At 27.7% G+C, this 17719-nt stretch overlaps 4 protein-coding genes across 4 annotated transcripts; 1 reads left to right on the top strand and 3 right to left on the bottom strand.

The window, feature by feature from the left end:
• Positions 1-598: 598 nt before the first annotated feature.
• Positions 599-2740, bottom strand: LOC113386526 (mitochondrial tRNA-specific 2-thiouridylase 1-like). Its single transcript, XM_026624305.1, has 6 exons — positions 2627-2740; positions 2364-2529; positions 2106-2290; positions 1824-2050; positions 1584-1745; positions 599-919 (listed from the first exon to the last, which is right to left on the bottom strand). The coding sequence occupies exons 1-6, from the start codon at positions 2697-2699 to the stop codon at positions 599-601; spliced, it is 1134 nt and encodes a 377-aa protein (XP_026480090.1). The 5' UTR covers positions 2700-2740.
• A 757-nt stretch (positions 2741-3497) lies between these two features.
• Positions 3498-10541, top strand: LOC113385069 (methyltransferase-like protein 17, mitochondrial). The gene is made up of 7 exons (XM_026622873.1): positions 3498-3536; positions 4266-4425; positions 4496-4838; positions 5060-5288; positions 9281-9481; positions 9784-10229; positions 10327-10541. Exons 2-7 carry the CDS (start codon positions 4269-4271, stop codon positions 10439-10441), a joined length of 1491 nt encoding a protein of 496 aa, XP_026478658.1. The 5' UTR covers positions 3498-3536; positions 4266-4268; the 3' UTR covers positions 10442-10541.
• LOC113385070 (zinc finger protein 436-like) lies at positions 5891-7735 on the bottom strand. Its single transcript, XM_026622874.1, has 2 exons — positions 7673-7735; positions 5891-7374 (listed from the first exon to the last, which is right to left on the bottom strand). Exon 2 carries the CDS (start codon positions 7306-7308, stop codon positions 5983-5985), a length of 1326 nt encoding a protein of 441 aa, XP_026478659.1. The 5' UTR covers positions 7309-7374; positions 7673-7735; the 3' UTR covers positions 5891-5982.
• A 1412-nt stretch (positions 10542-11953) lies between the features above and the next one.
• On the bottom strand, positions 11954-16729 carry LOC113386848 (protein takeout-like). Its single transcript, XM_026624607.1, has 6 exons — positions 16592-16729; positions 14864-14947; positions 14496-14646; positions 14177-14313; positions 12321-12426; positions 11954-12246 (listed from the first exon to the last, which is right to left on the bottom strand). Exons 1-6 carry the CDS (start codon positions 16650-16652, stop codon positions 12051-12053), a joined length of 735 nt encoding a protein of 244 aa, XP_026480392.1. The 5' UTR covers positions 16653-16729; the 3' UTR covers positions 11954-12050.
• Between the last annotated feature and the right edge of the window lie 990 nt (positions 16730-17719).

Raw genomic sequence — 17719 nt, 5'->3', positions numbered from 1 at the left:
AATGATCATTTTTGACCGCCAGATGGCATTTTTGTAGATGGCATTTCACTAAATCTCCGAAACCGCTAGGCCTGCCTTCATGAAAATTTGAGCAGTTCTTCATCTTGGTAATACAAGTAAAATGTTTTTTGAATTATTCAAATCGGACGCTCCGTTCTCTTAATAACTGAGTTACTGTTTTCGGCTCTTTTGCCTCATATCTTCCGAACGGCTAGAGCTGCCTTCGCCAAAAACTAATCAGCACGTCTCCTTATCAATACGAATCGAATGTTTTTTGAATTATTCAAATCGCTTCATCCGTGTTCCCAAAATCGTCGACGAAAATTTGTATCCGAACACACAGATACATCCATTTTTTCTAAGGTATGCCAAAATATTCAGAAACCTCTGGAACGTAAAGATGTATAAAAAATTTTATTTTCGATTTTTTGCGATTACTATAACTTGCCCTTCGGGAAGTTAAAAACTATGTGTATTAAATAATAATGTCCATCCTAAAATATTATTATAAGCCCTCATAAATTTACAAACAACATTTTACTCTTGAAAATATTATTTTATTTTTCTATTACTGTTACCTAATTATTATAGTTCTATATCATAATTCTTCTCCATTAAAATAAATATCTGATGGTCCCGGTCCAATAATCTGAGCGCCTCCCAAACATTCACCGTCTTTATAAAAAACAGCATATTGTCCAGGAGTTATCGCCCTTGCTGATTTTTCTAACATAATAAACAATTTATTTACAGAATATTTAACTATACGACACGGAATTAAAGGTTTTGTATGCTGAAACCGAAAATAGCATTCCAATATTTTGTTTTTGGTCAACTCCAGTGGCTCGTGGCAAATCCAATTCGGTTCGTGGGATAAAACAAATTTTGTGTGCAATCTGGGGTGGTCTGTACCGGCAGCCTAAAAAATAAAAGACCAAAATTTTATGTCATTTTTAAAGTGTTGTAAAACAAAGCAATGAATGTTTTTACTATCCATTTTTTACCACTTGTTCATTAATATTATCAAAATAGAAAACAAAAATTAAAAAATAAAAAAGTTGAAAATTGTAAAAACTGGCAGCTGATGAAGTGGGTGGTCTCAAAAAATTGGCACCTCAGTCTTGACATGATTTCAGCCCTCCTAGCCATCGGAAATGCAAAAAATAAAAAAATAACAAAAAGAATAAAAAAAAAAAACAGTAGAAAAGGACACTTTTTTCAAACAGTCGCCAATTTGTAAAAAAAAATTTCACTCATTGCTAGTTCGGGCGATTGCGACATCATTGTAGATTCATAATCTTTTTATTTCTTTTATTTCGGATGGCTAAGAGGGCTGGTATCATGTCAAGACTGAGGTGCCAATTTTTTGAGACCCCCCACTTCATCAGCCGCCAGTTTCTTCAATTTTCAACTTTTTTTTTAATTAATGTATTATATTTTAATAATATTAATAAACAAGTGACAAAAAATGGATAGTAAAAACATTCATTGCTTTCTTTTATGACACTTTAAAAATGACCTAAAATTCATTGCTCTATACTAGAATACCCCCTTAAATTTATCAAGATGAATCAATTACTTACTACTAAAATATCAGGGGAAATCTTCTTCAAAATAAAATAGGCTTTGCTGAACCCTGATAAGTTTGTCCGTTGTCCAATTGTCCACATGTGGATACCATTGTGGGTGCCAACCACTTTGCCAGTGTCCACATCGATGAAGTTGCCAGGAATGTGATTGACATACTAAAAGTACCAAATTAGATTAGAAAATATTATAAATTTTTCACAGAACACAATATAAAACAATTATCATCCCCTCACCTCTGCTATAAAATCTTGGAAATGCCTTTTCCCAATGAAACAAATCCCCATACTTTCCTTCTTCTTGGCCAACCTGACTAAACCAGAATTTCTAGCAATTTCTTTAACATCCACCTTCCTTAATTCGCCCAATGGAAACATTATACGTCTCAAAGATTTTTGTCTGATTCCACATAAGAAAAAAGCTTGGCATTTTGTTTTGTCAAAAGCTTCCAATAGATGCACATCTAGAGATAAAAAATACTTACATACAGATTATAGAAATTATTTTGACTGTATTACCTGTATCTGGTTGATAGTTTTCCAAGTACGGTCCAAATGTTGTTCTAGCGTAGTGTCCAGTTGCAACAGCATCAGCTTGTAAATCGTTTAGTGCATAGTTAAGAAAATGGTTGAATTTTACGTTTCGGTTGCAAAGTATGTCGGGATTTGGTGTTAAGCCTTTTTGGTAACCAGAAACTAAATGACTAATAAAAATAAAAAACAATTGAATCATATTTAGGTTTTCAAGTATAAAAATCTCAAGAGTTTAATATCTACCTAAAGACATCATTCCAATAATGTTTCACATAATTAACTTCACGAAAAGGAATTTTGATTTGATCACACATCCATTTTGCATCTTCTAGATCTTTTGAAGTCGTACAAACACCAGTTTCTTCGCCCGTGTCCCAGTTTTTCATAAATACACCTTGAACATCATATCCTATAAAATAAATAAATTTATATATTATATATATATATATATATATATATATATATATATATATATATATATAAATATATATATAACAGCTGTATACCTTTTTGCTTGAGCAAAAGTGCAGTTACTGCACTGTCAACTCCTCCAGAGACTCCTACGACTACTTTTTTCATATTTTATTTGCATTTGTTATATATTTAATTCAAATCAGTAATAAGAGAACATGTTATAGTATTAGCTGTAAATTAAAACATATTTTAAGATTTAAGACTTTACAGATTAACAGACTTTATTTTGAAAAAACAATTAATTATAAAAATACATTTCTTGCTGTAGATCTTTATCAATTAAATTATAATTAGTGAAATAGAAAAATGAATTGAATAGATAAATATATACAATTTTGGTTTTATGTAGTACGATTTATTCTTTAATTCACATATTTTAAACAAACAATTAAAAATAACTACTTAAAATATTAACCGAAGGCAAACAATAGAGATCCTAACAGACTAAATGTTTAACCAGGATAAAAAAGTCATTATATAAAAAATAAATAGGTAATTAGTGTAAATAATATATAATATTATTGAATATTATTGGTACAGTATATTATATAAACAATATATAATATTATTGGTAATTAATGAGCTGCAACAAAGTATGTATGTGGAAGTAAATGGTAATTCCAAATTAATTGAATTCCTAAGTTACCTATAAATATTAACACTTATATAATTACAATAAATACATTTATATTGAATTTAATTTCAAATTAAAACATCTTTTCATAAATTATCGTTATAATATTTAATTCTGGTCTATAATGATTTTGAGGTTATGTTGTATTTCTTTCAATGTGTTAAACTGTCAAATGTCATGCGTTGAAGTTGGGTTATGTGTAAAAAGAATAAAATGAATTAAATTAAAATATATTTAATTTATGATTAATTAAAATGTTGAAACTAAATATAAGTTTAATTTCTAATAGAATATTTCATAATGTAAAGGTATAGTAAAAATTAATATGTTCAATTTATGTTTGTGTTCGATTATGCTTATTTTGAGGTTATGTTTTCTCATTTATGTTGTCAATTGAATTAAAATGAAATATATTTAATGTATGATTAATTAAAATGTTGAAACTAAATATTAGTTCGTTTTCTAATAAAATATATTATAATATAAAGGTATGGTGTAAGATATTTCTGAGTATTTTTTTTATTATAGTATTTAGCTAACCTGAAAGCATTTGCAAGATGTAATGCAAAAGATACACTTGTGATTAAGATAAAAACAATTCTTCTAAGTTAATTTAAACACAGTTTGGATGAATATTTTGTTTTTGTATTATCGTGTATTTGAATATTGGATGCATAAGATAACCATTTACAATTACATCTAACGTACAATTAATTTGTATAATAGTTTGAGAATAACTAATGAATGCAGTAATTCTTTCAATTACCCTGAGTGATCATGTTCAAGATCTTCTTATTGCATTGCACTTATTATAACTAATCCCTGGTTTCAACATAATATTTATGATGTAAATCTTTATTAACAAAGAATAGTTAAATATAATTATATACAATATATTTTTACTTGAAACATTAGTAAAGTTGTATAAAACATTTCAAACACATTCAATTAGCTTAATAATATAAACTTGTACTTTTATCTAACAATGTTTGTATCTTATGAATTATTTGTTTGTTAATCACATTACCTTTTTTCAGTTTATGAGCACAGTTCGAACAGCTGTACTGTTAGATGAAAAAGTCAACGAAGATATACAGAATGCAATTTATAAACCACGTAAACATCCTGGTGTTATGAAATATAAAAATGTTCAGCTTCCAATTGAGTATATCAAGGCAATGGAAAATTCTATACAAGGTAATAATAAAATACTTATATATATAAATGCCAATAGTATTCATAATATGGATCATGTTTGTGGTTTTAGATTTTCCAATAAAGAAATTGGTAAATGATGGCCAAGAATTAAACAGATACTTAGCTGGAAGACACCCGCCTCCCACACAGCTCGAAAGGCGAGATAAATATGAACAAATTAGATTAAAAATATTAGAAAAGTCGAAATATAAATTTACTGATGACATGCCGGAAGAAGAAAGAGTTAAACAAGAGAAATTCTTGCATAATGAAATAATGGTAAAATGTAATAAACAAATATACGGCTGGAAGCCAATGTCGTATGATGATTTGGGAGCTCTGACTTATATGTTTGGAAGATCTGCTCAGGAATATGCTGTACTCGTTAGAATTTTTGGAGAAATATATGACAGGTAATAAAAGTAATTATTTGAACTCCAATGTTCTCTGGTAATAAGTAAAAAGAATTAAATTTATTCATAATTAAAAATATATTAACTCTTTTCAGTAATTAAATATTATTTGTGTAAATGTTAAAGTAATAGTGCTTCCTTTCATCAATTTACTTAATTATTATTATGATTTTTCTAAAAATATAATTTTTATTAAATCTGTTTCTTTATTATTTTTTCAGGGTTCTTGATTTCAAACCAAAGAGTTTCTTGGATTTTGGGTCAGGTGTAGGCACTGGTACATGGGCAGTAAACCATTTTTGGAAATCAAACATTTTTGAATATTTCTGTGTTGATTCATCAAGTTCAATGAACGACTTGGCTGATATTATTCTCAAAGGTGGCCGGGGGAATAAACTGAACCCTATAAAAGGAATCTCATATAGACAATTTTTGCCTGCAGCAAGAGAGGTAAATTTTGATAAATTAAATATATATATATATATATATATATATATATTTATATTTATATATAAAAATGAATCACAAAATGTGTTGGTAAGCGCATAACTAAACAACTCCTGGACCAATTTGGCCAATTCTTTTTTTAAAATGTTCATTGTAGTTCAAGGATGGTTCTTACAGTGAGAAAAAATTGAATAATTGCCGGAAAACCCATAAAAACAGATTTTTTTTTCACATATAAACGTTTTCTAACTAAAAAAATGTAGAATCAATTTGAGCTTTATTTTTTCAATTTATTTCTACAATATTACTATAATTTATAATCACATACATCCTAAAAAATTTTCTTAACAAGCTTCAGAAAGATTTATCAAAATTCTTATAATAGTTTAGGAGGAGTATATCTACATACATACATCATTACAGAAAAATTCTATATATAAGATATGTAATAAAAGAGCATCAATTTTTAATATCACATGTATTTAAAATATTTAATAAGATTCAAAAACAAATACCATTTCCAGAATGGTGTTACACAAACTGTGATGCAACTGTAATTATTTTATAATTTTTACAATAAATTCAGCTATATATTATTTCTTTCAAGTCGGCTTCCTTCTGAAGATTCCCGGTCGACTTTATTGCACATTTCTATTTAATAGATCATTTATAACAACAAATAAAATAACATACTATATTATACTTTATGAGATTTCATCATATGTCTTTTAACATATATTTCTTTAGTGAATGTTTTATCACAGATAACACATTTACAGGGACGAACTTTTTGATGGGTCATTTGATGCATTTTAACATCATATGCTCTTTTGAATAATTTATCGCAGAATTCGCACTTGAAAGGCTTTTCATCAGAATGTACTAACATGTGTGTTTTTAGATTTGCATCAGCACTAAATGATTTATTGCATATTTGGCAAGAATAAGGTTTTTCTCCTGTATGAACTATTAAATGTTTTTTAAGATTGAAGGCTTCGGTGAAGCCTTTATTGCATATGCCGCATTCAAACACTTTTTCTTTTGTGTGTCTTGAAATATGTCGACCTAAATTATGTTTTTCAAAGAACACTTTAGAACATATGTGGCATTTATATTCTTTTGGTTCATGCACTTCTTTTTCTAAGTGGTTTTTATAAGCCGCATACAATTTATAAACTTTACCACATTTTTCACAAATATACTCCTCTTTTTTCTCGTAATTGTACTTATCAGTATCGTGTTCTTCCAAGTGCTTCTTTAAATGTGAATGTCTATGAAATGCTCTGTGGCACCTGTCGCATTCATAATCCCTCACACTCCTGTGCGTAAGCATATGTTCTTTTAAATTACCATTACTAACAAATGTTTTACCACACTCTTCACATTTATACGCTCGATGCCCGGTATGTAATAAAAAGTGCCTTTTCAAATGACTCGATTGATTGAAAGTCTTTTCACAAAGTGTGCATTTATGAGGGCCTTCAGACTGGTGAGTCAGAATGTGCTCTCGTAAATGAGACGGTAATTTAAAGGCTTTTTCACATATGTGACATTTATGAGGCCTGTAGTTCGTATGCGTTAGCATATGTATTTTGATGGAATAATTTGATTTAAAGGTTTTGCCACACGTATTACAAGTATTAGATTTATTACTGTAGTATAATCTGGAATCATGGCTTTCATATTCCATTGGTACATTGTTGGAGTTATCATCTGTAGTACTTTCGTAGTCATAAGCTTCTTGTTTTATTTGCGCATTCGGATAAAACATATCATTACTGATAGATGAATTTGTTAGATCAAACCTTTCGTATTCGGGGTCTATTATTTCAGATTTACATTGCACTTCGTTTTCTTCAAAATCATTTGCTTCTGTTTTAACTTTTGGCACGTAAGTGGAATCTTTAGCATAAGGTTCGGTTTTAATTTGGACATTGTTGGTATATGTTGTTCTTTCTGAATTATTGTTGGTTAAATTTAGAGCAAATATTTGTTCTGCATATGGACCAGTAAAGTTATTCATTCTTAATAAATTATTGATCAAATTAACAATGATATTCTTTTGTTTATTGGAGCACTAACTCACAACCTGAAATAAATTTAAAAGGTGATAAAATAAATCACATTTTCATTTCAAATCAATTAATTTATCAAAAATGTTGTGCTAATAGAATTTAATTAATTATATATATCTCTAGATACAATGAATATATAGAAATAAATTAGAAATTATGTGATAATACAGATTACATATTATTGTAATTGTAGAAATTTGCCTAAACTCCACAAAAAATAAAATCAAGGCAAAAACTTTTACACATGATTTAAATTTGAGCAGTAAATAGAAGCGAAATATATTCCATACAGTATAAATATACATAACATACCTTTTTTAAAAAATATTTCCATTCTTATTCCAATTAATTCCTGTCAACTTTGTTGATATAACCTTATGTTATTTACACAATTATTCATACATGCAAATTGTACACTATCATTTCTTTATATATATTTTTTAATTTATTTTCTGTTTATTGTTTATGTATTTTAATCCTTTTTTATTGATATAATTATTTATAATATGATTTGTTGCAATGTTTTCTTTTACATTTTTATTTAATGACATTTGACATTTGTCTAGTGTTGACCGATGACAATTTTTTTTCCGTGGTATTTCGTCAAAAACGAAAATCAACGAGGTCAAACGATGTGTTTAAAATGGAGGTTTGAAAGTTTGTAAAATTGTGCAACGATTAATTTAATTAAATGTTACTCAATAACTGTATAAGTTGTTATAGTATAATGTTTGAAACAAGATATATAATGTTAAAGCTTTTAGTATCGGAAAGAATTCAATTTCGGTAAGAATTTGACATCAACATCTAACAATTAAATTTAAATAATTTTTTGTATAATTGATTGTAGACTTTTTCTGACGATTTTAACGAAAATTTTCATGCAATTTAATTATAAAAATACATTAAATGAAATAATGGCGTGATATTTTTTAACATTTTTTATACCCAACTAGCAAACCCGACGAACTCCGTTTCGCCACCAGATGGTTTCGTGAGAAAGATGAAGATGAAAGAAATTTTTTGTTTGCTTTATATTTGAAAAGGAAAAATTTGATTTTATTATACAACAGTAATGATTTTATTTCGATTACAAAAATTAAGTGTTTTTTAGTTGAACTTCTCTAAGTAAGTGAAAGTGAATCCGCAAATTATCCGTTTCATTGAAGTGCTCTTTGGTCAACCACATTTTTTGTTTTTTGGTCTGACGTTAACACAAACAAAGCGGATGGTTTTCTAACTCGTGAACAGGCAACGTATAACTGCCCATGTGAAAAACAATGATTTTCTAAATAGTCTATTTTAAATTTATCCCGCAAACACTAAGCGATTGGTCTTGCGATTTGTTATTGCGAACGCAAGGCGAACTGGAAATTGCAATCGTTTGAAGTCAAACGGAAGACCAGTCGGAATCATTGGTATGTCACCAAATCGCCAGCATTTTTTAATTGAATGGTGAAATTTAGTGCGTGTACATCATTATTCTTTGCGGCCAGAAGTGCTCGTTGACTTAACCAACCATAATTCTGATAATTCTCACTAATGTCATTACTTGAATTTTTGGTGCGTGAAGTTCCAGCAGCTTGCATTAAGGCACGATGCCATGCACAACTAATTTTCTTAGCTATAAACCTTGCGGAGCCCGAGACCTTTCCAACGAATGCAAAATTGTCGAAATCGGTTCGTGCGTTCTGGAGTTATTTCGTCAGGAAGGAAAACCCGACTTATTTTTATATATATAGAAGATGAGTATTCGAAGTCACAATTTTTTTTTATTAAGTTGTAATTTCATAAATTTGTGTTCAATGCCATTTTGCAAAAAGACAAGATTTAGTATTAGTGATCGAGAGACTGATGAATAAGTTAACAATCTATATTCCCCAATTATTCAATTCTAATTATGTATTGTCTATTTTTCAGATCAGATACGATATAGTCCTATGTGCCTACACCCTTTTTGAAATGTCGACACCAGAATTGCGTTTGGAGAAACTGGTAAAATTGTGGAACAAAACTGAACAATTTTTAGTTATCGTAGAAATGGGAACGAATGCTGGATTTAGATTGATTTCTGAAGCACGAGACTTTCTGTTGCAATATGATGCAGAAATATTCGCCCCGGTAATAATATTAATAATCACTCGTAACAAAACATATTCAACAGTAACTAAGCGGGCAATTCTGCTTTAACATAGCTCATAAAGTAGCGTTGTCATGGCAATGGTCTTTTATGCTTGTTCTTGGTATTGAAAATTAAGAAAATGTCTATACATTTTCCGTGAGATCAGATGTATTTTACATATAAAAATGTTATGATAACAGAATTATTATGGTGTTACTTTATAATATTGTTTTTTTTATTATCTATCATTTATTTACATAGTATTTTTAATGTGTATATCATTTATTATTATATCTTTCAGTGTCCGCACTCCAAACCATGTCCACGATTCATGACAGATGAAACCCCATGCAATTTTGAAGTAAAATATTCAACTATACCTCTAGCCGCTGTATCCCAAATCAAAACAGAACGATTCAGTTACATAGTTCTCAGAAAAAAAGCAATCAGCGACTCATCAACAGATGTATTAACTAAAAAAAAATTGAGGCAAAAACTCAATCGCTTCAGTTCTGAAAGAGAAGAATCGATCAGAAATCTTAATATTGACAAGAAAGAAAGTACAAGCGATGAGGTTAATGTGAAAAGTGATGAGGAAGTATATGATGACAAGGGTGATTCTGTTACTTGTACTTGGCCGAGAATAGTTAGGCCCACTTTGGTGAGGTCGAAACACACCGTGTGCAGAATGTGCACTTCTGATGGTCAATTAAAAGAAGTCGTTGTTACTGCTGCTAAACATGGAAAGTAAGTAGAAGGAAGAAATATAAAATATATTGCATGATATAATACATTTATACTTTGTTATATTGTTTTCTACATATTTTTTATTATTTCTTTGCAGAACGGCTTACCATTGTGTGAGGTCGAGCAAATGGGGTGATTTGTTACCCGTTACTTTAACAGAAGTCGAGAAAAAGTCAAGATTTAGTCATAGTGATAATGAGACTGATGAATAAGCTAACTATCTATATATTAATTATATAAGTTTATAAAATATAAGTTTGATAATATAAACGTATAAGAAATTTGTATTTATATTCAACAATAGAAGATTTAAGGAGGAAGATTTCCAGGTATGTTCATTTTTGAATTGATACTTTTTGAATGATTTATGTTTCAATATATAAATCATCTATTTGTATTGCACTGTTGTGGTTAGACTTTCAAATGAATTTACTATCAGAGTAATTACTGTGAAGGTTTTATTTATTAAATTTATGTGTTTCTTGCTGAATTAAATGAAAAACTAGTGGTGCACTTAAGGCAAATTGCTGGAACTTCCTGTACCGTAATAAAATATTTGAGAAATTTTCAACGTTTTCAAATATATTATTACAAATACTGTAACTTTCTTTATTTTTGCTATCTTGTTATATTTGAGCAAATCAAATGTAAATCATAAATCATAAATCAATTTATCTCCAGAACATTAACAATCGTCATTTCATTTCCAATTCAATTTCTAAAAATAGTTGCCTAATTTAAACAAAATTGAAAAAGTGCTCCCGTATAGTCACAGTCTAAACGCACTTGCAAATAATTCTGTGCTGCATTTTCACTTATACTGGGCTCAGCTTGGCGGCATTTCCACGTTTTTCAATAGTTTTCACAAAATTGGAAAAGTGTTCCAATTCATAAACAGTCTAAACGCACTTGAGTAAACATTTGTACCAAAGTGGCGCTTAGACTGTGCTTAGCCTGGGTAATTTTTTGAATTTTTAATCCAAAATTACAAAAATATTTTACGGAAAATAAAAAAAGATGTAATAATTTTTTATCCTCAAAAGCAATTGTTTTGTCAATACAAGCAGAAAGTTTTTTAGACCATTCAAATCGGACACTGCCATTTTTTGCACATTTAGCTGTGTATTTTCGAAACGGCAGGACCTGTCTTTGCCAAAAACTAATCATCTCTTCTCCCAAGCATTACAAATTGAATGTTTTTTAGATAATTCAAATCCGGTACTCCGTTCTCTCAAAAACTCGATTTGTATTTTCTGCACTCTTTGCTCCGTATCTCTGAAACTGCTTGACCTGCCTCATCCAAAAAGAAATCACCACGTCTCCTTATTAATAGGAATCGAATGATTTTTGAATAATTCAAATTGCTTGAGAAAACTTCGACGAAAAATTGTATCCGCACATACATACGTACACACACACACAGCCAAAATATTCAGTAAACTCTGAAACCTAAAGATACGCAAAATTTTTGGACGATTACTATAAGTCCCCTTGAGGTTCTCAAATTATCACAAAATGGAATATCAGTTTCATATATTTATTTTATTTGTATATACATTTTATATAACCTATTGTGTTAATATTGTACATTTTGTTGTATCTAATGTATAACATTTCATATTTGATCATTTATTTATATAAATTTTTATAACAAACTTAAAATCAAGGTAATAAATAACATCTTCATACACATATTCAAACTAAGAGTCACTCAGTATCCAATATTCTTAATCCTAAGCCCAGGTGTTCCGCCTCAATCTTATATCTTATCTTTGAGTATTATTAAGTACTAATTTCTTCTATCATTTGTATTTCCAAAATTTACTTAAGGAACATATCTTTAATAGGAACTCTATCGAAAACTCTTGCTGCGATTTCTTTAAACAATGCTGAGAAAGAGTCCTGGAAGGACGGTTTCAGCTCTTCGAATAAATCTTTCCAATTTTCGTTTAAAAATCTGTTGGTTTGGTCTTCTAGAAGTCTGTCTTGGTCTGGGTTGTTGAAAGTTAGATACATTCTGAAAGAAATAGAATATTTTAAACTGAAAAATGTTAAATTACTTCTTATAAGTTAAATTGGTGAATGTGGTACCTTTTGGGTTGAAATTTAAGTTCAACATTTTCTATTGTGTAATATTGTTTGTTGTTTTTAGTCACCGGTTCTCCAGATCGTAGGGCTGCTGTAATATCCAAGTCAACTGGAAATATAAGGTTAGGAATTAATTTATATATATATATATATATATATATATATATATATATATTTATATATATATACTAGCTGACCCGGCAAACGTTGCTTTGCTAAGTAAGGTATATTCTAAACAATTTCTAGAGAATCAACAAAATTAATACTTTAAGTATTTAAGGATGTGTTGTTTGAATGCTATATACTCGTACAATGAGGTATTATGAAAACAATAAACCCCATTAGTTTGTCTATATTGTGTCAATACAATCAAACTGGAAGTTTTAATCACTTTGTATAGAAAAGATGGTATAATCCAATCCAAGTATTTTTTGGTCTTTCGACTTATTCATTACGTTCCAAGTTTTTCGGATTCTTTTTGGATTCTGCATTTTGTGTATAATTATAAATAATACTATTGAACTTATACAAAATTTTCGAATTTCTGCAAAGAGAGATAGAAAATGAATTAAGTGTTCTTTCTTTGACCTGCTTTTTGAAAAGTTTCAAGTAACATTCGATGAATTAAAGTAAATTTAAGAAAAAGTATATATGTAGAGCAGGGCGAGGCACAAAGATCCAATTTGACTTTGAGCAAATACTAATTATATTATAAAAATCAAACCAATTATATCACAACAAATAACAAATTTTAAACGAACAATTATCTGACTACGTTCAGTAAAACTGTCAGCTACTTCATCATTGTAGAAATGTACTTTTTTGCTGTATTTCAAAAATTTATTATCTTGTAACGGCCAGGTGGCAAACATATTTAATGTCTGATTTTAATTTTAAAGGTATTTTACAAAATAATTACATTTTTAACTAATGCTAAAAAACTACCAACGGCAGAAAACACTTTTATTATGGATTTTTAAAGATAACCGTTTATCTCCCGATAGCAAAATCATGAGAATCGAGGTTATAGCTGGTTATACATTTTTTTCCCTCTACTTTCAAATATTGTTGTTGAACAAAGCTTAACTTTACTGGTTTTTGACACATCGGTGGTGGACCTTTTTAACCCCGGACCTTCATATATTACTATCTATTCTTAGATAAATTCTAGGAAATTATAACTGAAAAATGTTATTCGACAAAATGTCCCTTTGATCGATACCAAATTTAGGTTCTGAATTTAAATAATATAAATAAAAAATAATATAACCTAGAAAATGTTTTATAAATACCAATGAGTATATAATTATACAAATGAGATCTTTCAGAGCACCGTGTTTGAGAAAAATATGCCAAAAAGTGCATTTTCATATTAACATATCAAAAAAGTTTATATTCTGAGTCTCTAGTAACACTTGCGGCCCGTTTACTAACGTTTTTGTATATAAATGAAACTACAAACAAAGCTACTTACTACAATTTAATCATAATTAAACAATATTCATGTAAAACATCCTATTAAACGTAATTGAACATCATTTGTCAAAAACGTTTGACATTTGACGTATTAGCCACCGTCCATTGTTTCATTCAAATTACGCTTCTACAAAAAATTTTAAATTAAAAATGTAAAGTTTCTACGCGATTTTGAAATAATATCTCACCTTTCCGACCATCTCTGGACTGGCACGAATTTTTCAAGACTAAGACTGGCCAAATCGGTTTAGCCGTTTTCGAGTTTTACCGAATCATTAGATTGAGGGCTCCAGTTTTATATATAAGATATATATATATATATATATATATATATATATATATATATATATTTTAGAATAAGTAGTTGATTTGTATCTATTTACCAAGTGTTAGGTTGCATTTGCCTTTGCCAGTGATTGGGAATAAAAGTATTCGTCCCTTCGAGGTGAAATCTCCATCAAGTTCTACTCTAGGAACAAGGGCTTTGATACGCCAATCTACACGTTCAGATGAAAAAGATCTGAAAAAATAGAATATATCAATTTTTATGAAAATACATAGTTGTTATTTAAGGTTTATATTGTGACGATTTAGGGTGTTAGGAGTCCTTTTTTCTAAGAGATCACCTTAGCACCTTACCTCGATCTCTAAAACACTAGTAATTGTCGTTTATTCATTTAATTTATATTTTTTTTTACTTACTCGACATCTGAAACTTTGATTTGGCTGAAACCGTGCATGTCGCAATTTAAGATTTTAAGTTGGATGCTCACAGAACTGTTGCCCCCTTGGTCAATTGATAATTCGTTTATTCTCAGAGGCTCCAGTGGTGAAAGATTTATTTTTGGATTTCCTGGAATAAAATAAAATATATGAATTATTGAAATACCAAAAAAAAAAACAAATACAAAGACACAAATGTAATTTTTTCTATAATTTCAACTGGGTGTAAGTGGCATTGTGCCTTAAGACAAGTTGCTGGAATTTCTGATGACAATTTCTCCAAATTCTTTATTTCTTTGAGTACTATTGGCTAAATCTAAAATTGTTAAATAGTAGAGTATAATTACCATCTTTCATAATTCTGATGCCTTCGCCAATGGCATTTTGTAAACAATGGCTGTCTTCCATTTTACATCTTGGAACATCTGATGCTGAAAGTAGGAAATTTCTCGTTAAAATTGTAGAATTTACAAGAATATTATAAATAAGTTATTAAATTATTTTCAAGAAATCGTTAGGTTTTTTTTTCTGAACTGAAAGGCTTCATGTTTTATAGAAACTATCTTATTCTTATAGAATAGAAATAATTATAAAATCGTTTCGGGAATATGGGATGTTCTTTTCTGGATTTAATGGATTTACTGTTCAAAAAACAATTTAAATTTATTTATTAAACAAAAATAAATTAATTAAAAAACTGAATTAAATATATGTTTTATTTTTCTGAACTAAAAGGCTTTTTGTTTTCTCAAGAAACTATCTTATTCTTATAGAATAGAAATAAATAATTATAAAATCGTTTCGGGTATGTGGGATGTTCTTTTCTGGATTTAATGGATTTACTGTTCAAAATAGATTTTAAATTTATTTATTAAACAAAATAAAATAATAAAAAAATTGAATTCAATAAAAATTAATGTATCTATTGAATTGATTGCGAAATCAAATATATTTGTTATAATTTTTTATGCCGAAATATTTCAAAGTAAAATATTAGATGAAATTTAAAAATATTTGGAAATTTATAATTTTTTTTTGTTTCTTCGGATATTGTTTTTACTAATTAAAATTAAAAATATTTGAAAATGTGTTTTAGTTTTTATACAATAATTTGTTTCGGTTCGATTTCTGTTGTTTCTAATTAGAATTAAAACTATTTAGAAACTTATACTAATTTATTTTATTTTGTTTTCTGTTATTTCTAATTAGAATTCAAGATATTTGCAATTTTGTACTATTTTCATGTAATAATTGAATTTGTTTTAATTTCTATTGTTTCTAATCAAAATTAAAAATTATTATTATTATTTGTACTATTTTTTTTACAACAATTTGTTTTGTTTTGATTTCTGTTGTTTCTAATCAAAATTTAAAATATTTGGAAAATTGTACTATTTTTGTGCAATATGATTTCGATTTCCAATGTTTCTAATTAGAATTAAAAATTATTGGTAATTTTTACTAGTTTTTGTACAATAATTTGTTTTGCTGCGATTTCTAATGTTTCTAATTAAAATTAAAAATATTTGAAATTTCGTACTAACTTATAATAAAATGAAAATTATTGGGAAAATACTAATTTTTGGGAAATAATTTGATTTCTAACAAATTTCTAATTCTTTTTTAATAAAAATGAAAAATATTTGAAAACTCGTACTAACTTATAATAAAATGAAATATATTGGGAAAATACTAATTTTCTGGAAATAATTTGATTTCTAATAAATTTCTAATTCTTTCTAATAAAAATGAAAAATATTTGAAAATTCGTGCCAACTTATAATAAAATGAAAAATATTGCGAAAATACTAATTTTTGGGAAATAATTTGTTTTTTTTTTTAAATTTCTAATTGTTGTGTCTAATAAAAATTAAAAATGTTTTAAAATTTGTACTATTTTTATACAAAATTGTGCTTTGTTTCGATTTCTGTTGTTCCTAACTAAAATTTAAAAAAATATTTGAAAATTGGTGCTGATTTCGATGCGCAGGACGTTTGTTTGGATATTTTTTTACACCTTTACACAATTTATATTTTTTTTTATTAAATTTTTTTTTATTATTTTTTTCACTTACGCAAATGAGCAGCATTCGCCGCGACCACAAACACCGAAAATACAATTAAAAAATTCATCATAAAATTCAGTAAAACTATTTATTTTAAATAAATTAACAGTATGCTTCAACAATAAACTAAATAGGTAATTTATAAACGAATGCACATGGTAGACTAATTTTTTGACAGGTTTGCTTCATGTATTTATATCGTGAAAAAAAACTTAATAAATTGTTCATAAAAATACAAGATCATGACATTGTACTATATCGGTCGTACTTGTACTTTACACATGGATATAAATTTATACATATATAATTATATACACATATGTATAAATGTTTTATTCTAATGTATAAATGTGAATTTTATATAATGTTGTTCTCTGCCATAGAGAATTGCTTACTTGCTTTTTGTATTTTTAGTATTTTAGGCCTTAAACAAAACTGGTTCGACTTGTGTAATTAACGAATTATTTTATACCTATTCCAAGAACGTCAAAAAATATTTAGGTAAATACAATATATATATATATATATATATATATATATATATAAAATCAGATAAGGAGACCGGGATGACTTTTTCAATGTTTCAATAATAGTCATAAAAGAAACAAGTACCAATTTCCTAATATTTTTAACATTAATTTACAAATATTTTCAATTTTAATTAGAAACATTAGAAATCGATATGAAACATTTTTGTATAAAAATTAATATAATCCTCCAAATATATTTGCATACTTTCAGTTACAAACAGCTGATTTCTAGAAATCGAAAAAAACAACAAATTATTGTCAATTAAAAATTAGTTACCATTTAAAATATTTTTATTATTAATTTCCAAAATATTTTTGAATTAATATTTATATAAATATAAAGGAATAAATAAATTACTATAATGCACCAAAGTTAGTACACATTTTTAATTTTAATTCCAATTAGAAACAACAGGAAAACGAAACAAATTATTGCAAATTAAAAATTAGTACAAATTTCCAATATTTCTTTCTAAATAGAAACAGAGAAATCGAAAAGAACAAATTATGCACAAAAATAATACAAGTTTGCAAATATTTCTAATTCTAATTAGAAACAATAAAAAAAAAAAAAATCCCGATTTTTTTAAATTCTAATTAAAAACAA

Source organism: Ctenocephalides felis, unplaced genomic scaffold, assembly GCF_003426905.1.
Source record: "Ctenocephalides felis isolate EL2017-DRISC unplaced genomic scaffold, ASM342690v1 CF-g0.4_SCAFFOLD_03571, whole genome shotgun sequence".
Classification (NCBI taxonomy): Eukaryota; Metazoa; Arthropoda; class Insecta; order Siphonaptera; family Pulicidae; genus Ctenocephalides; species Ctenocephalides felis.
The sequence above is the reverse complement of the archived record's forward strand: the minus strand, read 5'-3'. Positions and strand labels throughout refer to the sequence as shown.